This window comes from Lepidochelys kempii, chromosome 8, assembly GCF_965140285.1.
Source record: "Lepidochelys kempii isolate rLepKem1 chromosome 8, rLepKem1.hap1, whole genome shotgun sequence".
NCBI lineage: Eukaryota > Metazoa > Chordata > Testudines > Cheloniidae > Lepidochelys > Lepidochelys kempii.
In genome coordinates this window covers 8757147-8780276 of record NC_136387.1, presented here as the reverse complement: position 1 = coordinate 8780276, position 23130 = coordinate 8757147, and the positions used below count along the sequence as shown (strand labels likewise).

General features: G+C 37.5%; 2 protein-coding genes across 11 annotated transcripts in view; one reads left to right on the top strand and one right to left on the bottom strand.

The window, feature by feature from the left end:
• The window catches only part of MAPK9 (mitogen-activated protein kinase 9), a 106838-nt gene that overhangs the window by 34030 nt on the left and 49678 nt on the right, over window positions 1-23130 (bottom strand). For 4 of the 10 annotated variants that reach the window (XM_073355417.1, XM_073355419.2, XM_073355416.1 and 1 more), the window contains 2 exons: window positions 22781-22852; window positions 16721-18862 (listed from right to left, as the gene is read on the bottom strand). In XM_073355417.1, the coding sequence (XP_073211518.1) occupies window positions 18720-18862; window positions 22781-22852 (215 nt within the window). In that variant the 3' untranslated portion in view covers window positions 16721-18719. The other 6 variants (XR_012160203.2, XR_012160204.2, XR_012160205.2 and 3 more) reach the window with 4 other exon arrangements.
• LOC140915583 (rho GTPase-activating protein 24) lies at window positions 1096-4897 on the top strand. The gene is made up of 2 exons (XM_073355415.1): window positions 1096-1595; window positions 4040-4897. Exons 1-2 carry the CDS (start codon window positions 1237-1239, stop codon window positions 4290-4292), a joined length of 612 nt encoding a protein of 203 aa, XP_073211516.1. The 5' UTR covers window positions 1096-1236; the 3' UTR covers window positions 4293-4897.

The window sequence follows — 23130 nt, the reverse complement described above, 5'->3', positions numbered from 1 at the left end:
CCTTTTAAAATAAACGGATAATATAGCAGCCTACCACTTTTAGAAAATGGCTCATGAAAGCACCAGGTTCAAGAGATACTTTTAAAGCATATGAGGAGTAGCCTTTATTTTGTGTGCATCAGTTTCAGAGGGATTTTTGTTTGTTTTTTTAAATACAAACTCCGAGTGAACAGAAAAGAACATCAGAAAGAGGGACTCTGCATGGATATGTGAAAATCCTGGAAGAAAACATACGAAAAAATAAGTAATGTGGTAGCTGGGCCAGCTAAGGTTTCCTATAGTTTATTTGTATTGGTAATCTTGCCCACTATTCAAACCTCACCTTGTTCCTTGTACCAAATGACTGAGGGAAAAGGATCTCCAAATTACTATTAAATTGCTTTAGTTTTAAAGTTAAATGTATTTTAACTGTAATTACAAGCCCCCCCCACCTATTTAGTTTGCTGTACTTGAGTGATTTCTGGTCATCTGGAAAATGAAACTGTACTTTACTTACTTGAGTATCCTCTGAAAAGAAGCAGTTAAAAAATGTCTATTTAAAATGTATTCGTTCGTTAATTTTTAGTAAGTAGATAAGAAGAGCCCTAAGCTTCCTTGACCTCAGAGTTCTTGTCCTTGATACAACAGCGCTGAAGAGAGACTGAATAGCTTTACTTTAACCATTACCCTCTGCTTCCTTTAAAATGTGCAACAGTTGATGTCAGTGATAAAAAAGCTCAGCAAGCCGTTTTCCATTCATGCAATTTTTCTCACGCCAGGCTGGCTAGACACAGTGCACCCAAAACAGATTTAACATGCCTCTTCCATAATCTGTGCAATATGGAACATAGGGAGCCTTGTATTTGTAGAATACAGACCAGCTATCCCCTTCTGCCCCAGGTTACTGACAGCCAAGATTACCCCGGCAGAAAATTTATCAGAGAAGAATGCAACTAGTAATTCAGACAGCTATGAAATGTGCCACCCACAGATGTCATTCAAACTACACAGAAAAGATGGAGGGTACACAAAAGAGGTGGTGTCTCCTGGGGATAAGAACAAGCCAGCACAATGAGACCATGCGCACAGTGAACTGGCAAACCAACTTGAGGCGTCACCCATTCCATATCAAAAACAAAATCAGAGACTGAAACAAGATCCAGGCTCCAACAAAATGGACAATTTCCAAGTATTTGAAAAGCTTCAAACAGCTGTGGTAAGGAAGAAAAGTTTCACAGTCCAGGGTGAGGCAAATGCATGAAAACAACCTCTTCTGTAACAAAACGGAACGGATTCTTTTGCAAAGCCAGTAGGAGCAATACTGGTCAGGGATCCAGGACTAGCTCCCTATGTGAAATTATGTTTGAAGAAAACCCGACTTCAAGATATTTAACCAGGTCTACCTGCCCAGAAGAGTCCCAAGAAACTAACACAGCCACTTCCAATGTTTTGGGGCTACAGGAAAACTTGGGACATGGCCCAGGGGACAAGAGCAGTGAAGGATCTCCTACTGCCAATGACTTCTCAGCAAATTCAACTTCAGTGCAGCACCATCTTGTCAGCCTAAAGAAGCAGATGTCCAGGCAGAAGGCAGAGTATGAAGCTAAAATTACAAGGTAAGGAATCTTAGACTATGAGCTTTCTGGGGCAGGGACTTTGTGTTGTGTGTACTGTGCCTACTGCTGTGACGCAGAGATCCCCAACTGAGGTCCTTGGACACTATTGCAATAGAAATAACGTTTTTTCACATTTCAAAGTGAATGTTTCTCACTGTCCAGTATTTACAAGAGACCAGTTTTGACTCATGTTACAGGGTTTAGGCGAATGTCATTTATTTAAGACTAACAGAAGCTAGTATCATTTGAGCTGGTTGGAAAATGTCAAAGCATTTAAAATTTCTTGGAGAACTAGAAGATTTTTTTTAAAAAAAAATCTGAACTCAACTGTGGAATTCCCCTTCCCCCTTTCAGTCAGCATGAAGAGCAGTACTTTGGGCAGTCAGCTCGGGGTTGGGGGGAAATAAGCCAGGATATAAACAATACTAATACTAAGCACTGACACAGCGCTTTACAAACTTTAAAGGAAAATTCTTTGCAACAGCTCAGTGGGGAGGTGGGCAAGTACTATCTTCATTTTTCGTATCAGGAAATTGAATAGGGAAAGTAACCTACCTTACGCTGCTTAGTGAGCCAAAGGTAGACCTAGAACAAGAATGCAGCAGCTCCTAAGTCTGTGCTCAGTCAGCTGAACAATACCACCTGTTTATTATACAAAAAATGCCCATATCTTCTAAACAGATGTAATCACTAATTAGTTAGCTACAAAATTTCAGATAAATTATCCAAATAGAATATTTAGTTAAAGTGTGATATACCTTGAAATAATTATTTTAGTGACTTTCAAATGGGGATATTTAATTTGCCCTCAAAATAAAGGAGAGGAAGTGCAATCTGCCCGATATTGAAGATTTGTTGGAAGTTTCCTAGTTTCATAGGATAGTCCCACTTTCAAAGGGGTTAATTATTCCTGCTTAATAAATGTATTGCCTGCAAACACTAGAAGATTAAGCCTCCCCTGGGAGTAAACGAATACAAAATATTTTTTGCCCAGCACTGCAGCCTCAGCATTTCAGATGAATGTAACTAAAAGCAATTAACAACAAAAAACTGCTTTGCCATACATTATGCAGGTCTAGCCTTACAATAAAAAGGAAAGTAAATGATGCAAGTGAGACAAAAATGTCACAGGTCTTGGATACATCAACCTTTCTGTTGAGTAATATAAAGATTAAATAAGGGATTGGTGGGAAAATAAAGGAGCTGTTCCTTTTTTAGTTCCATCCTTATTACATTCTGCCTCAATTCTCCCTTGCAGTTTCAATTTGGTATTCTCATTCAGTTTCTTTCCTAAAAATAGTTGTCTGGCTGTTTGCTGTTGAACAGGTGTAGTGTTCCACTGCAGAGGCCTATTGCATGTGTGTGAGATGGTTCCCATCAATCTTACAAGGAGAGGCTGACGGAACTGGGCTTGTTTACTCTGCAGAAGAGAAGACTGAGGGGGGATTTCATAGCAGCCTTCAGCTACCTGAAGGGGGGTTCCAAAGAGCATGGAGCTTGGCTGTTCTTAGGGGTGGCAGATGACAGAAGAGGGAGCAATGGTCTCAAGTTACAGTGGGGGAGGTCTAGGTTGGATATTAGGAAACACTATTTCACTAGGAGGGTGGTGAAGCACTGGAATGGGTTACCTAGGGAGGTGGTGGAATCTCCATCCTTAGAGGTTTTTAAGGCCTGGCTTGACAAAGCCCTGGCTGGGACGATTTAGTTGGGGTTGGTCCTGCTTTGAGGAGGGGGTTAGATTAGATGACCTCCTGAGGTCTCTTCCAACCCTAATCTTCTATGATTCTATCTATATTGCATGCAAGTTAAAGCAACAATAATACAGTTAAATAATCAAGAGTATGGAAAAGCAAATTTTGATAGCTGTTAATTTTTTTAGCATTAGATACAGAGTGTGTGCAAGGATCCTGAACACTTGTGAGATTCCACTGAAATCTGATGTAAAATCCAACTACTCGTTTGTGGGAGTGGGTCAGCATATAGGTTCTAAGTGAAGATTATACACAGGACTTATAGCCCTCCCTTCCATAATTTAATATTAGAGAAATTGCACACAACCTAAGTCAAAGCATCTGGGTGCTTGTGCAGAAATGTACACAACTGCTTTTTACACTACAATACAAGGTATACTAGCATGAGTATAAAATGGAGAATTGTATTTACCTTTGAAAAGAAAGGACAACTTTGTGAGCAGGTTTGGTACATTAACTCACTGAGCTGCAGAAACTGAACAAATCATGAAGATGATGGGAGAGAAATGCATCAGCAACGTGTTGAAGGGGGACCTAACATAGTTTGCTTTGGGGATACCAAGTGCCTCTCCACACACTTCTATTTATAGTATCACATGCTTAAAATCAAATGGTTTTTAAAAATTTAGGTTTCTCATGAAACAGAGACAGGAAAAAGAGCCCTATAAATTGCAATGTCTATCTTTCAAACAGCCTGGAGCAGCGGAACAAAGAGCTGCAGTCAGAGATTAAGGATCTGCATTCAAAACTGTGTCAGCAACGAAAGTGGTACAGTCTGGTGGAGATTAAAATGCGAAATGCAGAGAGGGCACGGGAAGATGCAGTAAGAAGAAATGAAATACTCCAGAAGGAAATGGAAGAGTTTTTTGATACTTTTGGGGAATTAACAAATGATGTGAAGAAGACAGAGCGAAAATTGTTTGAAGTTTTTAAATCAATTAACTAGATCAGTTTGCAAAAGAGTTGATATTTGATTAAATAGTTACTGTCATTTCAATGCAAAAATTAGATTCCTAACCACAAAATAAGCTTAGTACTACAAACTAAACTTTGTTAAACTTTTAATACAATAGGGAATAAAACTGCAGTATTTAATAAACCAAGTCAGCAATGCCTACTATTCATTTTCAACAATGTAAATCACATTTTGAAAGTTGTGTGTTAAACAATATCATTTTTTTTGCCTGCTCACATAAAAATCTTGTATTTGTTCAAGACAATCCAAAAACTGCAATGAGTTTGACACACTAATAAAAGTCACCTCAGCACTCAGTGGAAGGGGGGAAAAAAACCTTTATTTGAACCTGTGCAAAGCAAAAATGACTATATTTCAGTCTGTCCATGTCCCCATCCATAAAGTAACTAACCAAATATTACAGTTGTACTTCTAAATTACCAATGTAGATTCTCCAGTCACTACAATCAACACCAATTAATGCGCAACCAAAGTCAATTCAAATGCATGTCACAGGAGAGTTTAAAAGTCTGTATTTTCCTGAAGCAAAACCAGAACAATAAACAACATATTTTATATCCTGAACACTGGGATAACTGATGGACTGTGTTATGATTGGATACAATCAATAAATTATGTAATTATGGTCACTGTTTGCCAGTTCATACTAAAAGGCAAGAAGAATACAAAGTTGAGTGATATCTTTTTATAAAAACTGGGGGACATATTTCTAAGTCACACTGCAGTGGCTACGGCTAGTTGCATTTTTCACCCTCCTCCTCAGTACCAGTATGACAATTGTTTTCTCTGTTCAGAATGAAAGTAAAATTCCAGCTGGTTTCTGAGAAAGAAAATTCCCCTTTTTGAACATCACTTACCATTGACAATATTTTTAAAGGAATCTTACCAATATGAACTATGTAAAATAAACCTCCCTGATTTAAAAAAAAAAAAAATAAATCTTTTTGGTCCCCAGTTAGCCTATTCGGAAAGAAACTAAGAAACAAGAAACCGATGAAGTGAGCTGTAGCTCACGAAAGCTCATGCTCAAATAAATTGGTTAGTCTCTAAGGTGCCACAAGTACTCCTTTTCTTTTTGCGAATACAGACTAACACGGCTGTTACTCTGAAACCTGTCTAAGGCTACTTTGATATTTTTCAGATAATGAGCTCTCAAGTGATATATGCCATGTTGAGATCAAATCAATGGGAAAGAGATTTTTGAGGGACAAGTATTTTAAGACAACAAAATCACCAGTAGCTCATTATGGTCTGTATTCAACAAAGCACTTAATTTTAATCACACGTCAGTGTTTTGCTGAATAGAATTGGGATTATTCATGTGTTTAATTTACAGCATGTGCTTAACTGCTTTGCTGAATTGGGACCTACATTCCCAGTTACATGCCTACTGTATGGTGATGTCTGTAGTTAAGGGCCACAAGAATTTCCATTATACAGTGTCTTAGTTTCTAACTTTCTCAAAAACTAACTTCTCAAGCTGAAATTTTCTGTGTTCAGTCCAAGGGCACACATTTCTGAAAGCTTGAGCATACACAGTGCATCAGTTTTGGAGAAGGTACACTTCTTCCATGTGAAGAGGAAGAAAAACAGAAGTGTGACTTAGGGGTAATGCTACACTTACTGGGGATCAATGCTGCAGCGATTGTTCCACCAGGGTTGATTTAGCAGGTTTAATGAAGATCTGCTAAATCGACCACAGATCACTCTCCCATCGACTCCAGTATTCCACCGGAATGAGATGCGTAAGGTAAGTCAATGGGAGAGTTTCTCCTGTCGACCCAATGCGGTGTAAACACCGCAGTAGGTCGATCTAAACTAGTCATGTAGCTGGAGTTGCGTAACTTAGGTTGACTTAGCCCCGTAGTGTAGACCAGGCCTTGGTTAAAAGCTTCTCTTGCACTTAAGCTGGAGGCAGAAGCTTGAGATTTGACAGGGACATTAACCCCGTGTGGGTATATTTGGTGGTGCAGTGGAAAAAAATCAGGTTTGACTTGACCATGTCATAAGGACGAAAAACAAATCACGGAGCCTTACTCTGTGTATGTGTACATTGGATCACATTCAATTCTAATGTACAGGTGCGCATGCAGGATGATTTGTGAAGGTGCTGATGGAATGAGTCAGCACTCTATAGAAGTCCTGCCTCATGTTATATGACTTAATATGTGCACTGAATAAGGAAGTCTGTGTTGTCATCATGCTTCATAAGGCATAAGGGAGAGACTGTGCCAGTAAAAATATTCTTAATAAAAGAAAGATTGTGGAACATTTTTCATTGGAGTCAGAGCATGAGCTATCATCTGGGCAGTCTTTGAACCTAGGCCAGTTTAAGAAGCCTCAGTCCTGTAAATAAATCTTAGTTCTGTGAAAAGGAAAGAACAAGTCGGAGATCAGGAATGAGGTGCCAATGCAGAACATCTGATTGTAACACTTCCTCATCCTATATGATCCACTGATATGTATTCTGAGTGAAGCAGGCAGTTTCACTCAGTGCTCAAACTGTAAAAATCACAGAAGGCTTTACAGACCCTTACTTGTGAGTAAGGCATATGCTATCCAGTCCATTCCACACACTCTCTAATCTCTCTGACCACATCACCCAATATCCTTCTTAAATACTATCCATGGTTTCTAGTCTTTTACCATCACAAATTCAATGATTTCACACTCATTTCAAGGCTTTACATAATACCACACCTAGCTGAATTTTTGAACTGGGCTCTTCACTTTTTCTATTCCAACCTGTTCATTCTTCCTCTCCTCCCACCCTCAATTTTGCACCTTTTAACATGCAGCTCCTTTGGTCGGATCATGTGTGTAACAAATGCCTCTTTACCTCCTGAAGTCCCACTTTCCTCAAGAACCCTTCCTATCTTGTTTTCACCTCTCTCCAAACTCTTCTATACCTGAACTGCTGTCTCCAAAGAACTTGAGAGGAACAGACAAGGCAAGAGGTAAGACAAGGAACGTATTTCAGTATACTTTGTAAAATGCCCCAACGCAAACACAGCCAGGCTGCTCTATCTTCTTCTATTCTGTTCTGGTTCATGCAACAAGATGTCTTTCTGCAGCTGAACCAGCAACCTGAAAAATATCCTGCCATCAAATATCAGGTAGTCTAAGGATCTGGCTCTCCCAACTCTTCAGCCAGATAGTCGAAAGCAGTACCTTGTAGAGAGAGAAAAAAAACGTTCCCCCCCCCCCCAATCAAGAGAGATTGACAAACAATCTGGTAAATGTCAGAGTAGCAGCTGTGTTAGTCTGTATCCGCAAAAAGAAAAGGAGTACTTGTGGCACCTTAGAGACTAACAAAATTTATTAGCACATAACCTTTCGTGAGCTACAGCTCACTTCATCAGATGCATGCAGTGGAAAATATAGTGGGGAGATTTTATATACACAGAGAACATGAAACAATGGTGTTACCATACAGACTGTAACAAGAGTGATCAGGAAAGGTGAGCTATCACCAGCAGGAAAGCGGCGGGTGGGCTGGCGTGCATGTGTGAAAACCTTTTGTAGTGATAATCAAGGTGGGCCATTTCCAGCAGTTGACAAGAACAGCAGCTGGAAATGGCCCACCTTGATCATCACTACGAAAGGTGTTCCCCTCCCCCGCCAGTAATAACTCACCTTTCCTGATCACTCTGGTTGTAGTCCATATGGTAACACCCATTGTTTTATGTTCTCTGTGTATATAAAATCTTCCCACTATATTTTCCACTGTATGCATCCGATGAAGTGAGCTGTAGCTCACAAAAGCTTATGCTCAAATCAATTTGTTAGTCTCTAATGTGCCACAAGTACTCCTTTTCTTTTTACAATCTGGTATGGCATTCCCAGTTCTTTATATAAAACTCAAACTCTAGAACACAAGTTTGGACATGACAACCAACTGCAACCGTCCATCCAGAGACGTGGCTACCTTAATCCTTCATTTAATATCAGGGAACTCAAGAAAAAGTAGCAAGACCTTCAGTAGCATGAAAATAGTAGCAATTCTGGATTTTAACCTTCCTTTTTTATATTGCAGTGTATAACAGTTTTGCAAAATGATCACAAAAACTTACCAGGTCAGCCACAAAATCTTTCCCCCTACCTTTTACAAGGTTGACAATGAAAAATGAACAATTACATGCCCAGATAACTGTGGCTGAGTAAAGTTTTTGAAAGCAGCTGTTTGGTTCTCTCATCCAATTAAACAGACCAAAACAGCAGCTCACTTTTTAGTCAGATGGTCAAAAGAGAATCACCTGATATTTTTTGTAGGTAAGCTACAGTTTTCTAAATCTATAAACTGTGAGGGGAGTTAAACAGAATAGTACCAAGGTTTGGATTTTTCTAAGAACAGGACTGTGCAGACAGTGCTGTCAGTAGTATCTGATTACTCCGCATTACAATACTCCTGGGGGAATTCTGCGGGGGGCACAGAATCCATACCTTCTGCAGGTTTCAGAGTAACAGCTGTGTTAGTCTGTATTCGCAAAAAGAAAAGGAGTACTTGTGGCACCTTAGAGAGGGTGAGGGGGTGAGAGAACCTGGATTTGTGCAGGAAATGGCCCACCTTGATTATCATGCACATTGTGTAGAGTTGTCACTTTGGATGGGCTATTACCAGCAGGAGAGTGAGTTTGTGTGTGGGGGGGGTGGAGGGTGAGAAAACCTGGATTTGTGCTGGAAATGGCCCAACTTGATGATCACTTTAGATAAGCTATTACCAGCAGGACAGTGGGGTGGGAGGAGGTATTGTTTTATGATCTCTGTGTATATATAAAGTCTGCTGCAGTTTCCACGGTATGCATCCAATGAAGTGAGCTGTAGCTCACGAAAGCTCATTCTCAAATAAATTGATTAGTCTCTAAGGTGCCACAAGTACTCCTTTTCTTTTTGCGCATACCTTCTGCAGATTTCTTGGCTCCCCCACACAAAAAATGTGGAAGCAAAGAAATCTCTGGGGAACACAGACCCCGTCTCCGGCAGCCCGGACATGTCTGCTGGGAGCAGCCTGCAGCAGATCACCTCGGCGGGCGTGGGGTGGAAACTGGGTGCATGTCCGTGGAGAGATGTTAAGGGAGTGGGGCTGGGCGCATGCCTGCGTGCGAAAAGTGAGAGACACCACTCACTCTGTCCCTCTCGCTCCCTGTTGCTGCATCCAGGGCTTGGAGGCGTAGGCCCATGTAAAACAGGCTCTGTCCCTGAGGCAGAGCAAAAGTGTAACAACTAAGCTGGCAGGCTGATGATGTTCCCATTAAGAAAAGGAGTACTTGTGGCACCTTAGAGACTAACCAATTTATTTGAGCATGAGCTTTCGTGAGCTACAGCTCACTTCATCGATGCATACTGTGGAAACTGCAGAAGACATTATATACACAGAGACCATGAAACAATACCTCCTCCCACCCCACTCTCCTGCTGGTAATAGCTTATCTAAAGTGATCATCAAGTTGGGCCATTTCCAGCACAAATCCAGGTTTTTTCACCCTCCGCCCTCCCCCCCCCCCCCCCCACAAACTCACTCTCCTGCTGGTAATAGCCCATCCAAAGTGACCACTCTCTTTAAAATGTGTATGATAATCAAGGTGGGCCATTTCCAGCACAAATCCAGGTTTTCTCACCTCCCCACCTCCCTCCAGAAACCAATGTTCCCATTGTTGGTTAATTGTTCCCACTCTTAGTCAATTAACGCTCCTTTACCTTGCCAGAGTGGTGCAAAGGAGCCTCATTGTAAATGACTAACAGAAACCTCAGCAAGTAAGGTCTATACGGGCTTTCTCCCTTTTTTCCCCTGTGCCAGAGAGGCACAATAGGGTTAGGTTACAGCTCAGGATCTATTTTACTTAACCATTAAAAAAAAAGGCAGGACAACGATTAGCAAAACTATACGACTTTCATGTGCGAGAGTCGAGCAATTTCAAGTGACATTCTACTTTACAGAACACCAAACTCCAAAATAAAATAATGTAATTTAAATGAAAATCCAGGATTATAACTGGAATGCAGGGTATTGGTTACCAAGTATATGTAACTTAACTTTCATGTGTTAAAGAAATGCTGAACAGTTCTTGTGATTTTTTTCCCCCTGTATGGTAGATTAAATAAATTACCAAAATAAGTGAAACTGGTTATATTGAATTATTTTGACAAATAAAATATGCAAAATTTTGCATTTTGGGGGGCACAGAATTCCCCCAGGAGTAACCACAATCTGTCTCTCACAGTATATATTTTCTATCTGGTAATAATATCCAATTGCTCTTACTATGTCAGGCTGTTCCAATTAATCATGAGAAAACAGTTACAAGCAGTTTCTTTTAAAAATCTCATTCACTGGAGTTCACACTATTAATTTTAGCATTTTAAGAACCACTAGTTAACTGAAATTTACAACTGAATTTTTATCTTACAAAATGACTGGAAGTGTATATTTATCTAGTGCAACAGCCTAGAGTAAACGTGTAACTTCAAAGCAAGAAAACTGAAGACAAAAACCACTGCTGTAGTAAAAAGAAAAGGAGTACTTGTGGCACCTTAGAGACTAACCAATTTATTTGAGCATAAGCTTTCGTGAGCTACAGCTCACTTCATCGGATGCATACTGTGGAAACTGCAGAAGACATTATATACACAGAGACCATGAAACAATACCTCCTCCCACCCCACTCTCCTGCTGGTAATAGCTTATCTAAATGAAACAGGCTTCTCACATTCTTTAAGTTCACATATTTATTTGAAATTTTACAGTGGTTTTAGTATTAATGTTCTAAAATAAGACTTTTGAAAAAAAAACTTAGGAATCTAAATTTTAGATGAGGCTATAGCTAGCACGTTAGCTATTGACAACATTTGTTATGAAAATTCTAGCTTCCTTGAAATCAGTCTGAAAACAAGGAATGACTGCTGTCCATAAAAAATACCTTTTAATTTTCTTGAAATCAAAATCCAGCATGAGACAAAATAGCCACTGCCATTACACAGAACATTTCCCTATTGCACAAGCATCAAGAATGAGATATGGCAATCAAAGCCAAGTTTATTAGGCAGAATAGGCCACTTTATGTATCGATATAGTTAGACTTGAAAGCACATCTCTTCTGAAATCACATACCATACTGTAACTAAAATAAAGGCCATAAATTCTGAACAAGATATATGTTAGGGCTTGATGCTATTTTTCGTGATAATTGGTAAACCCATAGGAAGGGCCTATAACACACATTTTGGTGGGAGTGAACACAAATGAAGACTTTTGAAAAAATTCTTAGAGAACAGAAGTTTCAAAATATGATTAGGCAAATGTTAAACATCCACATCATAAACACCTTATACAGAACATTTGCATAAAAATTACACCTGCTAAAACTAAGCAAACACAAACCATTTCATAAATATAAACACATTATGCTCGTGACTGAAATCAGGAAAATCCAGGAAATTCTGTTAAGGCTGATATTTCATCTTCAACTTATTCAGTCATGCTGTAGACTGAATTTCCTGGACTTGACAGTTTGTACTAAAAGCTGTTAAATCACTGTAATGTACTTGCATTTGATATCCATTTCTTTTTTGCTTAAAAACTCAGATGAAAACTAGTAAAATCCTTGTAATTTAATCTATAGACCGGAAAGGCATCATTGTACTGGACAAATCAAATTATAGTAACCTTGTGTTCATTTGTCTCTATTTAAGCACATCTCTTACATGAAAGACTAGAACAGCACTTCTGGATCTATCAGTACGTAATATAATTTTGGCATTTTGAGAAAGAGTTATGTATTGATAGAGTTTTGTCTTTAAGTTTTTTATTCATCCAATAAACTAATGGCTCCAAAAAGGCATTAACCTATCATGGAAATGTAAACTACTGTAAGAATTTTTCTGAACTTTATTTGAAAAAGTTGAAAATGCACATTAGCCAGTTTATAGTTTAAGATGCCAGCCATTTGAAAATATATATATCTCAAAAGTGACAACCACATTGCTAATCCACCAATTTCATTTAAAAAATTAGCACCAATCAAGCATCTGAAATTCACAAAAATATTGCACACATATGACCTTGAAGTTACCATTTTTTTCCTTCAAAGACAGCCGCGAGCACGTGCAGTGTGCTATTATAAAGCGCTATAATTTTAGCTTCGTTTTCATAAATATGGAGAGCAACAAATATTACCATCAATGTTTCAGCTATTATGTCTTTAGCAGGCCATGTGAGAACAAAAAATAAGGTACTAGCTGATTATTGTTCCCGGCTGATGATACTCTAAGCCCCGTTCCCCACTGGAAGGATCAGTGCCTCAGAACAATTTCTTTGGAGCAGAGACTATGCGTGCGTGTGTGTTTGTGCAGCACCTAGCACAATAAAGCCTTGATCCGGATTAGGGTGTATGGACATTACCATAAAACAACAACCCTCCTCTGAAGCATAGCATGCATTAATAGACTCTGGTTTCAATAAAGGACCTAATGTTCTTAGCTGATCCTGCTATTAGAATCAAGAAACTATAATAGCTATATAAACAGTGGCTAGGCAACCATGATGCTAATCAAACCATTTTAGAATTGGGAAATGATGCTTCCTAACTGACATTTTACAGTGCATTAAGTTTTAGCCTATTAAAAAAAAGTAAACCCAAATTTTTAAATCTCTGAAAATAGGTTTATGTTTAAAATACAATGCTGATTCAACCTTAATTACAGGATCAAAGAGGAACATCAAGATTTGCAACACAAACAGTTTTAACAGGCAAAACAATATAAAAACAGAAGGTGAAGATGGTGTTTAGAAGAATCCTAAAGTGCTTCAACACTGCAATTAAAACTGTTTTTTGTTGTGCAAAACTGCAAGCACCTTTTCAAAAATTAAGCAGCACGACAGAGTAAAATCTTAAATATTAAATACATCTTCAATATCTGCTTTTTAATTTTGGGACCAAACTAATTTACCATATATTCAGTAAAAGAGCCCAAAAGAGAATCTTCTGTTTTGATTTTGTATTTGATTTTTTAAAAATATGTTTGTTCTGATTACACATCAACACAGCAAGTTTGTGGGATTGAAATCCACAAGCAGAATTATAAATTACAAAAATAAATATTGTCATTTTAGAGAAAACAAATACAAAGGTTGGTTGCCTCTCCACTTACCTCTAATACAAATATTAAGAGAAAAGATTGCTTACTTAAAACATATTAACATCATGTAGCTCAAGAGATTTTCAGCATGCATAAGTGGGCATACGAATAAATTTGATTTGATAGATTTGTGTAATAATGCGTATTTAGAACATCACTATAACTTATGTGATGGACAATCTAAAATATATATAAGATAATGAACCAGAATACATTTACTTCTGCCATACCCGCAATATCAAATGAACTCAAGGACATTCATGGAGAAGTAATGAAACTACCAAGATCAGGGAAAAAGGAGTACTTGTGGCACCTTAGAGATTAACAAATTTATTTGAGCATAAGCTTTCATGAGCTACAGCTCACTTCATCGGATGCAAGATCAGGGAATCAGCCATCAGAACATAATTTAAGTCCAAATTCTGCATTTGGATGCAAGTGCACACAACACATTAACTTAAAATGGGAGCCACACATTGCACATCCCAGGAAAGAATCTGGATCCAAGTACCCAGTATCACTAAGTTTAGCATCAAGCCCTGATAGAATCAATTTTATATAGAAAGTAGCATTTACAGACAAAGGCTGCTCAGTGTTTCTTCACTTAAAAGTACTTCCACTCTAAGTTTCACAATTCAAATGAAACACCCCATACAAACTATATTACTGCAAAACTGAACCTATCTGCCAACTTGGTATTAAGTTCAGTAAAGATTTGTCTGCACTTGAGCACCTGAGGAATTTTCTAGGAATTTAAAATGCATGCCGTATCAGTACAGTGCACTTCTGCCATATTGAAATGAGTCACTCACTCCACTCTTGGACAATGGACATATAAGTTGTATTTTGAAGTTCTAAACCCCATCCTATTTCTAAAATCAGAAGTTTATGACAAGAGTCAAGTAAAACCAGATCCAAAAAGGAAACTGATTTAGCATTAGGCAGAGGTCCATCTAAAAGCTTTCCCTCAGAAAATATTAATAAATTGAAGAAGGAATCATATTTTTTACATAATTTTGAATAAATACCCACATGCTCTTAGGATTTAAAACACCACCACCCCAAAAACAATCTGGTCCCTAACAGGTTTTCATATCTTCACAACCAACTAGTCAACAATTTCTAGTTGAGTCTGAGCTTATCTAGCTTGTATTCTTTGATAAAGAAGTTTAAATCCTTACCAGATATAAGATACAACAAACTTCAAAGGCTTGCATTTCCAGTGGTTAGACTGGTATATTTTATGTGATCTGTGCAGACAAACCTTATTTTGACATAGTGGGTTTTTTTTTTTAAGCCTAACAAAATGAAAATATCTTTCATATCAAAGTATTTCCTCAAAGCACAATGTATAGACTGCTCACTCAGCTTTCAAAATGGTTAATTTCTTAGTTTCGTCATGTTTTTGAGGAAAAGTGATATGAGCACAAATGAAATGAAATGAAATCAACTTTTTAAAACACACTCCATTTCTGCAATGCCATTCAGTTACTCAGTGTTTACATAATTAAAAGTGATGTTTAAATATAATAATCTGAATATTAACCATTATCCACTTCTCCTTTCAAGTGAGCAGTTAAGTATAAGAACTGTAACTAAGTTTAATCACTTATTTTTAAACATTTCGTAAGTCTGTGTGTGTGAAGCAGTGTTAACTTACATAGAGTTGGTCATACAAAAAGTCAAAATTAATGTTTATAGAATCAATTGGGTTGTTTTTACTTATACAAACACACACTTGAAAACCAAATATTTATAAGTGCAGAAAACTGGTCAACTTTATCACTTCATATATATCAGGGATCGGCAACCTTTGGCACGCGGTCCGTCAGGGAAATCCGCTGGCAGGCTGGGACTGTTTGTTTACCTGCAGCGTCCGCAGGTTTGGCCAACTGCGGCTCCCACTGGCCGCGGTTTGCTGTTCCAGGCCAATGGGGGCTGAGTGGAATCCAGGATGAACACTGTACACATGCAGGTGAGGCATGCCAAACAGACTAAGCCTAGTGGGGTAAGTTGCTCCTGAATGACAACAGTTGCAACAAAGACAACTTTAGCTTAGTATGTTTTACTTAAAGAGGATGGAAAGCTAAACAAAGATATTGTATAATCTTGAAAAATGACAAGTCCAGCAGGTCGGTCCCAGAAGTTAATCATGGATCTCAAAATATCCAAGAAGAACTTTTACAAACAAGATCAGACCAAGACTGGCAGACAAAAACTTATTAATAAATCATTTATTTTATTACTAAGGGTAGCTTAACTGTATTTGCTCTGCAGCAGTACTGTGACATGCAATAAATTCCTATAGAGATTTCAGCCCTTTATACCTCAGGTACAGTGGGAAACTGTTAGGGAACCTTAATGGTAGGTTGCATCATTTTGCACATTTCATCTTATTATTTCAAAGTTCTTTGAAAACATTAAAGCCAAGATTTTCAAAAATAACTAGTGATTCTGGGTATTTAACTTGAGATACCTTAAAGCAGTCTGATTCTCAAAGTCCTGAGCCTCCATCCTTTGAAAATAAGGCTCCTGAAAAGGTATCTCAAATTAGGCACCCAAAAATCACTAGTCACTTTTGGAAGTCTTGCATGCAATCAGTGAAGCTAAGCTAAGCTAAGCTAAGCTAACTCTAGAACAAAACAGCAGTTTTTGGATCAATACACCAGAAAAGCGAGATTTCAATTTTTTTCTCCCCTGAAGTGAATAGGGTGGAAACTAAGCACAAGATAGTTTAAGATCACCAGAGCTTATTCTATATGCTAGGTGTCTTTGAACATTAACACCTCAAAACACCCAGAGATAAAGAGTATGCGCAATTCTATTGTGTAAGAACACAATAAGCATTTTGATCAAAGGTTTGCTCTAATGACAAAATAAGCCAGACAAATTTTGCACATATCACCAGAAACACATGATAAATAATATACCTGTAGTTTTTGAATTAAAACAAAAAACACAAAACTAAAAAACAGTACTTGTGAAAAAAATATCAAAATGAAGATGCTAGATGTGAACTCTAAAGACTTACTACCTACAGCTTTCAGAGCAACAGCCGTGTTAGTCTGTATCCACAAAAAGAAAAGGAGGACTTGTGGCACCTTAGAGACTAACAAATTTATTTGAGAATAAGCTTTCGTGAGCTACAGCTCACTTCATCGGATGCATCTGATGAAGTGAGCTGTAGCTCACAAAAGCTTATGCTCAAATAAATTTATTAGTCTCTAAGGTGCCACAAGTACTCCTTATCTTTTTCCTACAGCTTATCACTGAGATACTTCTGTCCAATTTTCTTGTCAAATTTTTCTGTTCTGATAGTTTAATTTGCTGTAGCTTTGAATTTATTTTAAAACATTTATGGGTACACACAGCATTAATAGAAAAACTTCTACCTTTCAGATCATAACCAAGAGCATGCAAAATCATGGGCAATTCTTTTTCCTTTTCCAAACAGCATACTGAACCATTCAGGTCAGTAATATAATTGCTGGTTCAGCGAGAAAGTTGTACAAGTTCTCTTTAAACGTTCGAGACTTCATTATCTAAATCAACAGCTAAATATAGTGCCACCATGAAAGTAAAATGTTTTGCCTCATCTTTTACATTTTTTCATTACTGTTTTAGTTATAGTTTAACCATACACAAGTACACACATTAAGATCTTTTAGTAAAAGCATTTATTACACTTGTGCATTCCAAAGCAAACATGCTTTTCTGTTTGCAAATGCACAACAGTATAATATTTGATAACTTAAGCACTATTCTACTGCACACACATTTTCTAACAATTCAAAATATTGTGCAATGGAAGAGGCAATGTCCGTATTATTTATATCTGAAAACTGCACTGATAAACTTCTATTAAAACTGAAGAAGAGCCTCACTGTAAACAGCCTCTCTCTCCTGTGGTACCTTGTTAAAAAATGTAGACAGATTGCTTTTTTAATAAAGAAAGAATTTTGTTTAATTTGGAAGTAGAGCTGAGCTCCATGGATATAAGAAATACTTAAGAAAATCATTTGTCAAATCAGTCAAAAGGCCTATCAAAATTTAGAAGTGTTCACATTGTGGAATGGTTCCATAAACAAAACTAGGGAAAAAAAAATCTGCAACTATTCCAGGGGTCATCTAGGTTTCAAGTTACCTAGGGAGGTGGTAGAATCTCCTTCCTTAGAGGTTTTTAAGGTCAGGCTTGACAAAGCCCTGGCTGGGATGATTTAACTGGGAATTGGTCCTGCTTTGAGCAGGGGGTTGGACTAGATGACCTTCTGGGGTCCCTTCCAACCCTGATATTCTATGATTCTATGATTCAAGTCTCCTCATTGCCTCTTCACTTTATCAGATTTTGCATTTAGACACAAGAAGTGACTAAGGGAGAAGCTTCACAGGACTAATTTTTGTTCTTGAAAGAAAAAGTAGGGAAAGGGTAGTTTCTAAACGTTTTTATTGATAAAAAAGGACCAAAACAATGTATTAGCCAGAAAATAAGGAAATAATTTAGCACTTCACCTTATTTAAAGAGACATGTTGCTTCATCAAGCTAACCCATTCTATCTCCCACTAAAACAACTGAAAGAAGATATTCAGAGAAGCATAGTCACATTCATGGGTAAAATATGAAATGATGGCTATGCTATATGAAGTTCACAAGTTTGTTTCTTCTACAAGAAGATACACAAAATTATTGGGAGGTGAGGAGAGAAAGGGCTCAATAGAAAAACAAAAAAGTGCTATGTGGAAGAACAATTGCCCCTTGAATACAGTACTGATAATTTCCAATATGTAAGATAACACTCACATACAACATATTGGAGTTAAATAGCGCAAACTTCTATAATCATATTTAAGCAAATTATACGGACACTATACATTCAAAAAACCCACTACAGGGTAATTCTATGCAAAAATGTAATGACCATGTGTGCGTTACAGAAGTCTACTGAATGAGACAGAAGGTCCATGAACTCACTCAGGAGGAGTTATCTGGTACACATGTACTGTAACTGCTCACCTGAAATAGGCTGAAACAAAAAAGCCTATAGTAGTGTCTAAACTGTAAATTTTTCTTCTTTAGGCATTGATTTGCTTTCATTCTACAACATTAAGCAGGGAGTCTTATTACAACTGAGTAAAAACACAGGCATTACTTTAGTAGAACATGCAGAACATGGAGTTTCTCTACTTGGTTCCATTAACTTACAAGCAATTCAGGCCAATGGAAACGAGTTTTTTTCCCAGTGTTAAGTCTGCAATCCTGGTTGATCATCGGCATCCTTCAAGGGGTCCTGTCAAGGCATCAAGGCTGCTGTCTGTATCTGAAGCCAATGTTTGCTCAGTTGACATGGATGAAATGTCATTGATAGATGATGACTGGGAAGGACTGGTGCTGCTATTCACTGCTGCATCTGTGCTAAGTAAACCAAGCATAATAAAATCTGAGGCAAGACATTATTGCACATATAGATAATAATGCTTTAGGATTCTTAATATCTCCTTTTCCAGAGTACACAATGCATTACTATTGTATTTTTTAAGGGACTATCAAAGTTAACTCAAAATTTGAGCTCACATATCTGTGCAAAATACATGTACCACTGTGTGCCTTTTTCCTCCAAAAAGAATACTGTATCTTTAAAAAAAAAATACCAGCAGCTCATCACTTCTGAAAAAAATCAGAAGAGCAAACAAGTCTGAGAAGCAGATTTCAGTTTTACATTTCCACAGTAGTGTTATAAATAGTAGGAAACATTGTTCCATGCCCTTCAGATACCTCATTTTGTCATTTTTGTATTTGAATAATTTGTAAGTTTATTCCTTGAGAAGATGGGAAGATCTACATTTCACTCTTAACAGTAATGCTTTTTGCATTACCTATTCATATCAGAAAATTTAATACTCATCAGAACAGTCAAAGCATACAAAAGGTAACCAACACCTCCCAGAATAGGTTGGATTACTAATTTTTTACAGCCACATAACAGAAAACATGGAAACCCCTTTAAGGGGAAACGCTGCTACGCTGGTTACTAAGGTTTGGTACTTTAAAGAGAATGCATTCTGTGATATTTAGTACTCAAGAGAGACCGATGAGTCATGTGACCAGAAAGCGTGTGGGGGTCAGGTGGCTATGCCAGGACTATATAAGAAGCAGCATGAGCTCAGAGTAGAGAGCCTTGTGTGGAGAAAGTATCAGAGGAGACTCCAGAGTTACTTAGGAGGCATCAAAGGAAATGGCCAACAGTAACCTGTAGGGAGCAGGAGTCACTGGGAGGCTCCAGCAACAGAGTCAGACTTAGGACTGTGAGGTCCACAGAGAAAGCAAATGAGATCCTCTACACACTACCCACACCCCAGAGGAAGGAAAGCGGATATCTCTTGTTGGACGGGACTACATTAGAAGACACTCTCTCAGATTTCTAAACTGCAGTAAAAACATGCGTAAGCTACCTAAAATATAATACACTCAAACTGATGATAGATAAGAAACTAGACAAAAATAGTCAAGACGTTAAAGTCTATTTCAGGGCTTGTAACTTATGCAGCTCCTTGTGACTATGTCAGAGTTTTAGAGTAAAGAAATGTTATACTGAATCAGGTTAGACTCACCTAAAAATTGGGCTGGAGAAAAGAAAAGTAAGAATCCCTGGAATACCAGCGAACACTGAAAGTTGGGAGGGGGGGAGGTTACTTTCAGTATGGTTGACACATTCTCAGAGCATGGTACTTCATAAAGGCATATCAACTGCTACCAAAAACCCACAAAGAAAGGTGCATCCTCCTCAAATTCCAAAACAGTACTGTTGACAAGTGCGACAATAGCTATGAGGAATTCAATTTTAGGGGCAGCACATTAGATACAAGCTTGAATTTAACAGACTGAACTCTTTCCAGATTACACTAATTCTAATGTAAAACTCGGTATTGGGAAACAGTAAATATTTAACTTGCTAGGATTATGTTGGTTATGATAATTTTTGAGACACAGGAAGAAGTTAAAGTTTTATTTCAGCCAAAATAGAAGCTACAGAAGATATACTGATTTCCATGATATACATGATTTCCATTTCCATGTGGAGTAAAGTACTATTCAAGGTAAGCAAGCGCACAAGCGTGTGAACTAAAATCTGTGTGAATTAAATTTTTTGTTGGATGAAAAAACAACTCATAGTAGAGAAATACTTAGATAAAGTGTTACTAGAATTTTGCCTCAAAAGTGACTCTGGTTTTTCTTTTCTTTTTTTAAATTTCAAGGTATTCAGTATCCAATATGCATCCCAAAGTAAGGTTTAGGGACTTGGTAGGGGATACTGGCATTAACTCTCCAGGAGGAATAGTTGGACAGCCTGTTCTGTTTCCTGAATGTGTTAGAATTAACATTAAGGGTAACCTAACTTTCTTCTTGACAGAAGATTATTGTTAAATTACCTGAGATTTTAGCTTCAAGATTTTCTTAACGTACTCTGTCTGACCATGGAAATTCTAAAAATATCACTGTATTTACATTGTATGGTAAAAGATACATAGATGTGGAGTAGTTTCTCTTGTGTGTTGGCATCCCCCAGAAAATTGTATTAGTAAATACCTGAAGACAAGATTGATAAATACCTGTATTCTTATTTATACTGAATGAAACTTTTATACTCTGAGGGAACAGTTTCTGTAATTTTGTCAGTATTTTGAACCTACAATATTCCTTTTCCCAATGTTCGTTCTATCAGAGTTCTATATACAATTACATAACTGCTGTACTTGTATTATGCAGTTATTAAAATGTTACACACAAGGAGGAATAATCCCAATGTCATTGAATTACAAGACAACTAATACTACAAATAAACAAGTTGTGACAAACTATAAAACTAAAGACAAAATTAAATCTAAACATTGCAGCAGGACCTCTTAAGTTACAGTGCCGTCAGCTGAAGAGTACTGGATCCCTGCAGGACAGTTTGCAAGTTTCTAAAGAACAACATTTTGTAGAGCCTGCAGAGTTGTTTTCCATAACATACTTCAATTTATTCCACTTTTCAGCTCAGAGCACATTTTTCACTTGGTCTGGCAGTTTCTTTCAGCTACTAGAATGAGATAAAAACTGCTTCATAACTTTGGAACTCCTTAAATATAAAACCTCCAATAATGTGGGTCTTTACACAAAGATAACATGGGGCATTTCCCTGAACATATTTATTGCAAAATGTAAGGTTCCTCACTGGAGTTCCCTGTGCAGAATATGACCATTTTAGCCTTTTGAATAGACCATAATACTAGCTTCTGAATTTACATGTAAATTTAAATCAAAATAGTGTATCCAGCTGAGAAACAGGAGTAAGATAAAGCAAACTCTTTCTAAACCAGAATGGAAGAGCAAATTAAGCTGTTTCCCAGCAAAAACACAGAGACGACACAATGGGTTTATGAAGAATACAGCCAAATTTGAAGTCTACCTGCTTTTCACATATGCTTTTTCTAGTATCATTTATAAGGCAAAGGGTAAGGACAATAAATTACTATTTTATTATTTATAAATATAGGAAACTAAGTAAAAAGGATTTACCTGCACTTTCTTTGGCTTGGGATTTAGGATCTGACTAATCACTACCCTAATTAAACAAATTAGTTCCTCAGACCAATAAAAGGATAACAGTGAGTACAACTGATATAGAAAGAAAACAGGGCAAAGGTTCTTCTGCAATTTTTATACTCTGCTAACAAAATCACTACTACCCACCTAATTTAGAAGGCCAAGACAAGAACCCCCACCCAACATCTGAATAGAAGGACTGAAACACTGCTGCAAGTTTCCTCAGTGCATTAGACATTTTTCCAATACAAAACCATTGCAGATACTACCCACTGTACTAAAACCTTTGAGAAGTACAGATCCATTAAACTGTGTTCTATCATACTGCTATCAGTTTAGGAGAGGCCACAAGCACACTGCATTTTCACTTTTAAATGTTTTTAATATCGCCAATGCAAGGTAATATAAGGTAATGCCCAGATGTATAACCAAGGACACAGGTTATACCCACAGGTCAGGAGAATGTCTTAGAAAGCAGTGGTTTATAAACAATTTAACCCCAAACAATTCTTTTTACCTCTTCCAGTCAGGGAGGAAGAAGAGCAGCACATGCTTCCGCAGCTCACTTCACAGCAAGGCAAATTGACTATGAATCTGGGAGACTGATCAGGATCAAGAGCATTAGACACCAAAACTTTCTGGCATAACTGGATTGTTGATTCTGATTCATGTAATATGAGCGTGTCACCAAACACGTATCAGAGTTGCAGAAAAAATTAAACTATTAAAACCAATGACTAACCTGAGGGCTGATCTTTTACCACACCGTTCTTGCTTCTTTCTTCCCAGTCCATTACTTCTTTGTATATTAATTCTTAAGTAAAAGAAAAAGGGTTGGTAGAGAAAGGTAATATTACAAAAAACTACTTTCAGCCATTTCCTTTTACTCTTTTAAAGGTGTATTTGTAAGTTGTTTAGAGGCACACTTTCCCATGGAACAAACAACTGTTATGATTAATGGACTTTGCAAATTTACTTTAAGAGTTAAAAACAGTTTCAATATTTACTAAAAAGTTAACAGACATTCTAAACACATTAAAGAAAATATAATAATTAACCCATTGTAATAACTTACTGTATGGCTGAACTACA

Excerpts from the sequence above, each read along its gene's own strand:
- LOC140915583 (XM_073355415.1), top strand. The coding sequence starts at position 1,237 with ATGAAAACAACCTCTTCTGTAACAAAACGGAACGGATTCTTTTGCAAA. Across the intron at positions 1,596-4,039 it reads TATGAAGCTAAAATTACAAG|CCTGGAGCAGCGGAACAAAG; the intron begins GTAAGGAATCTT and ends TCTTTCAAACAG.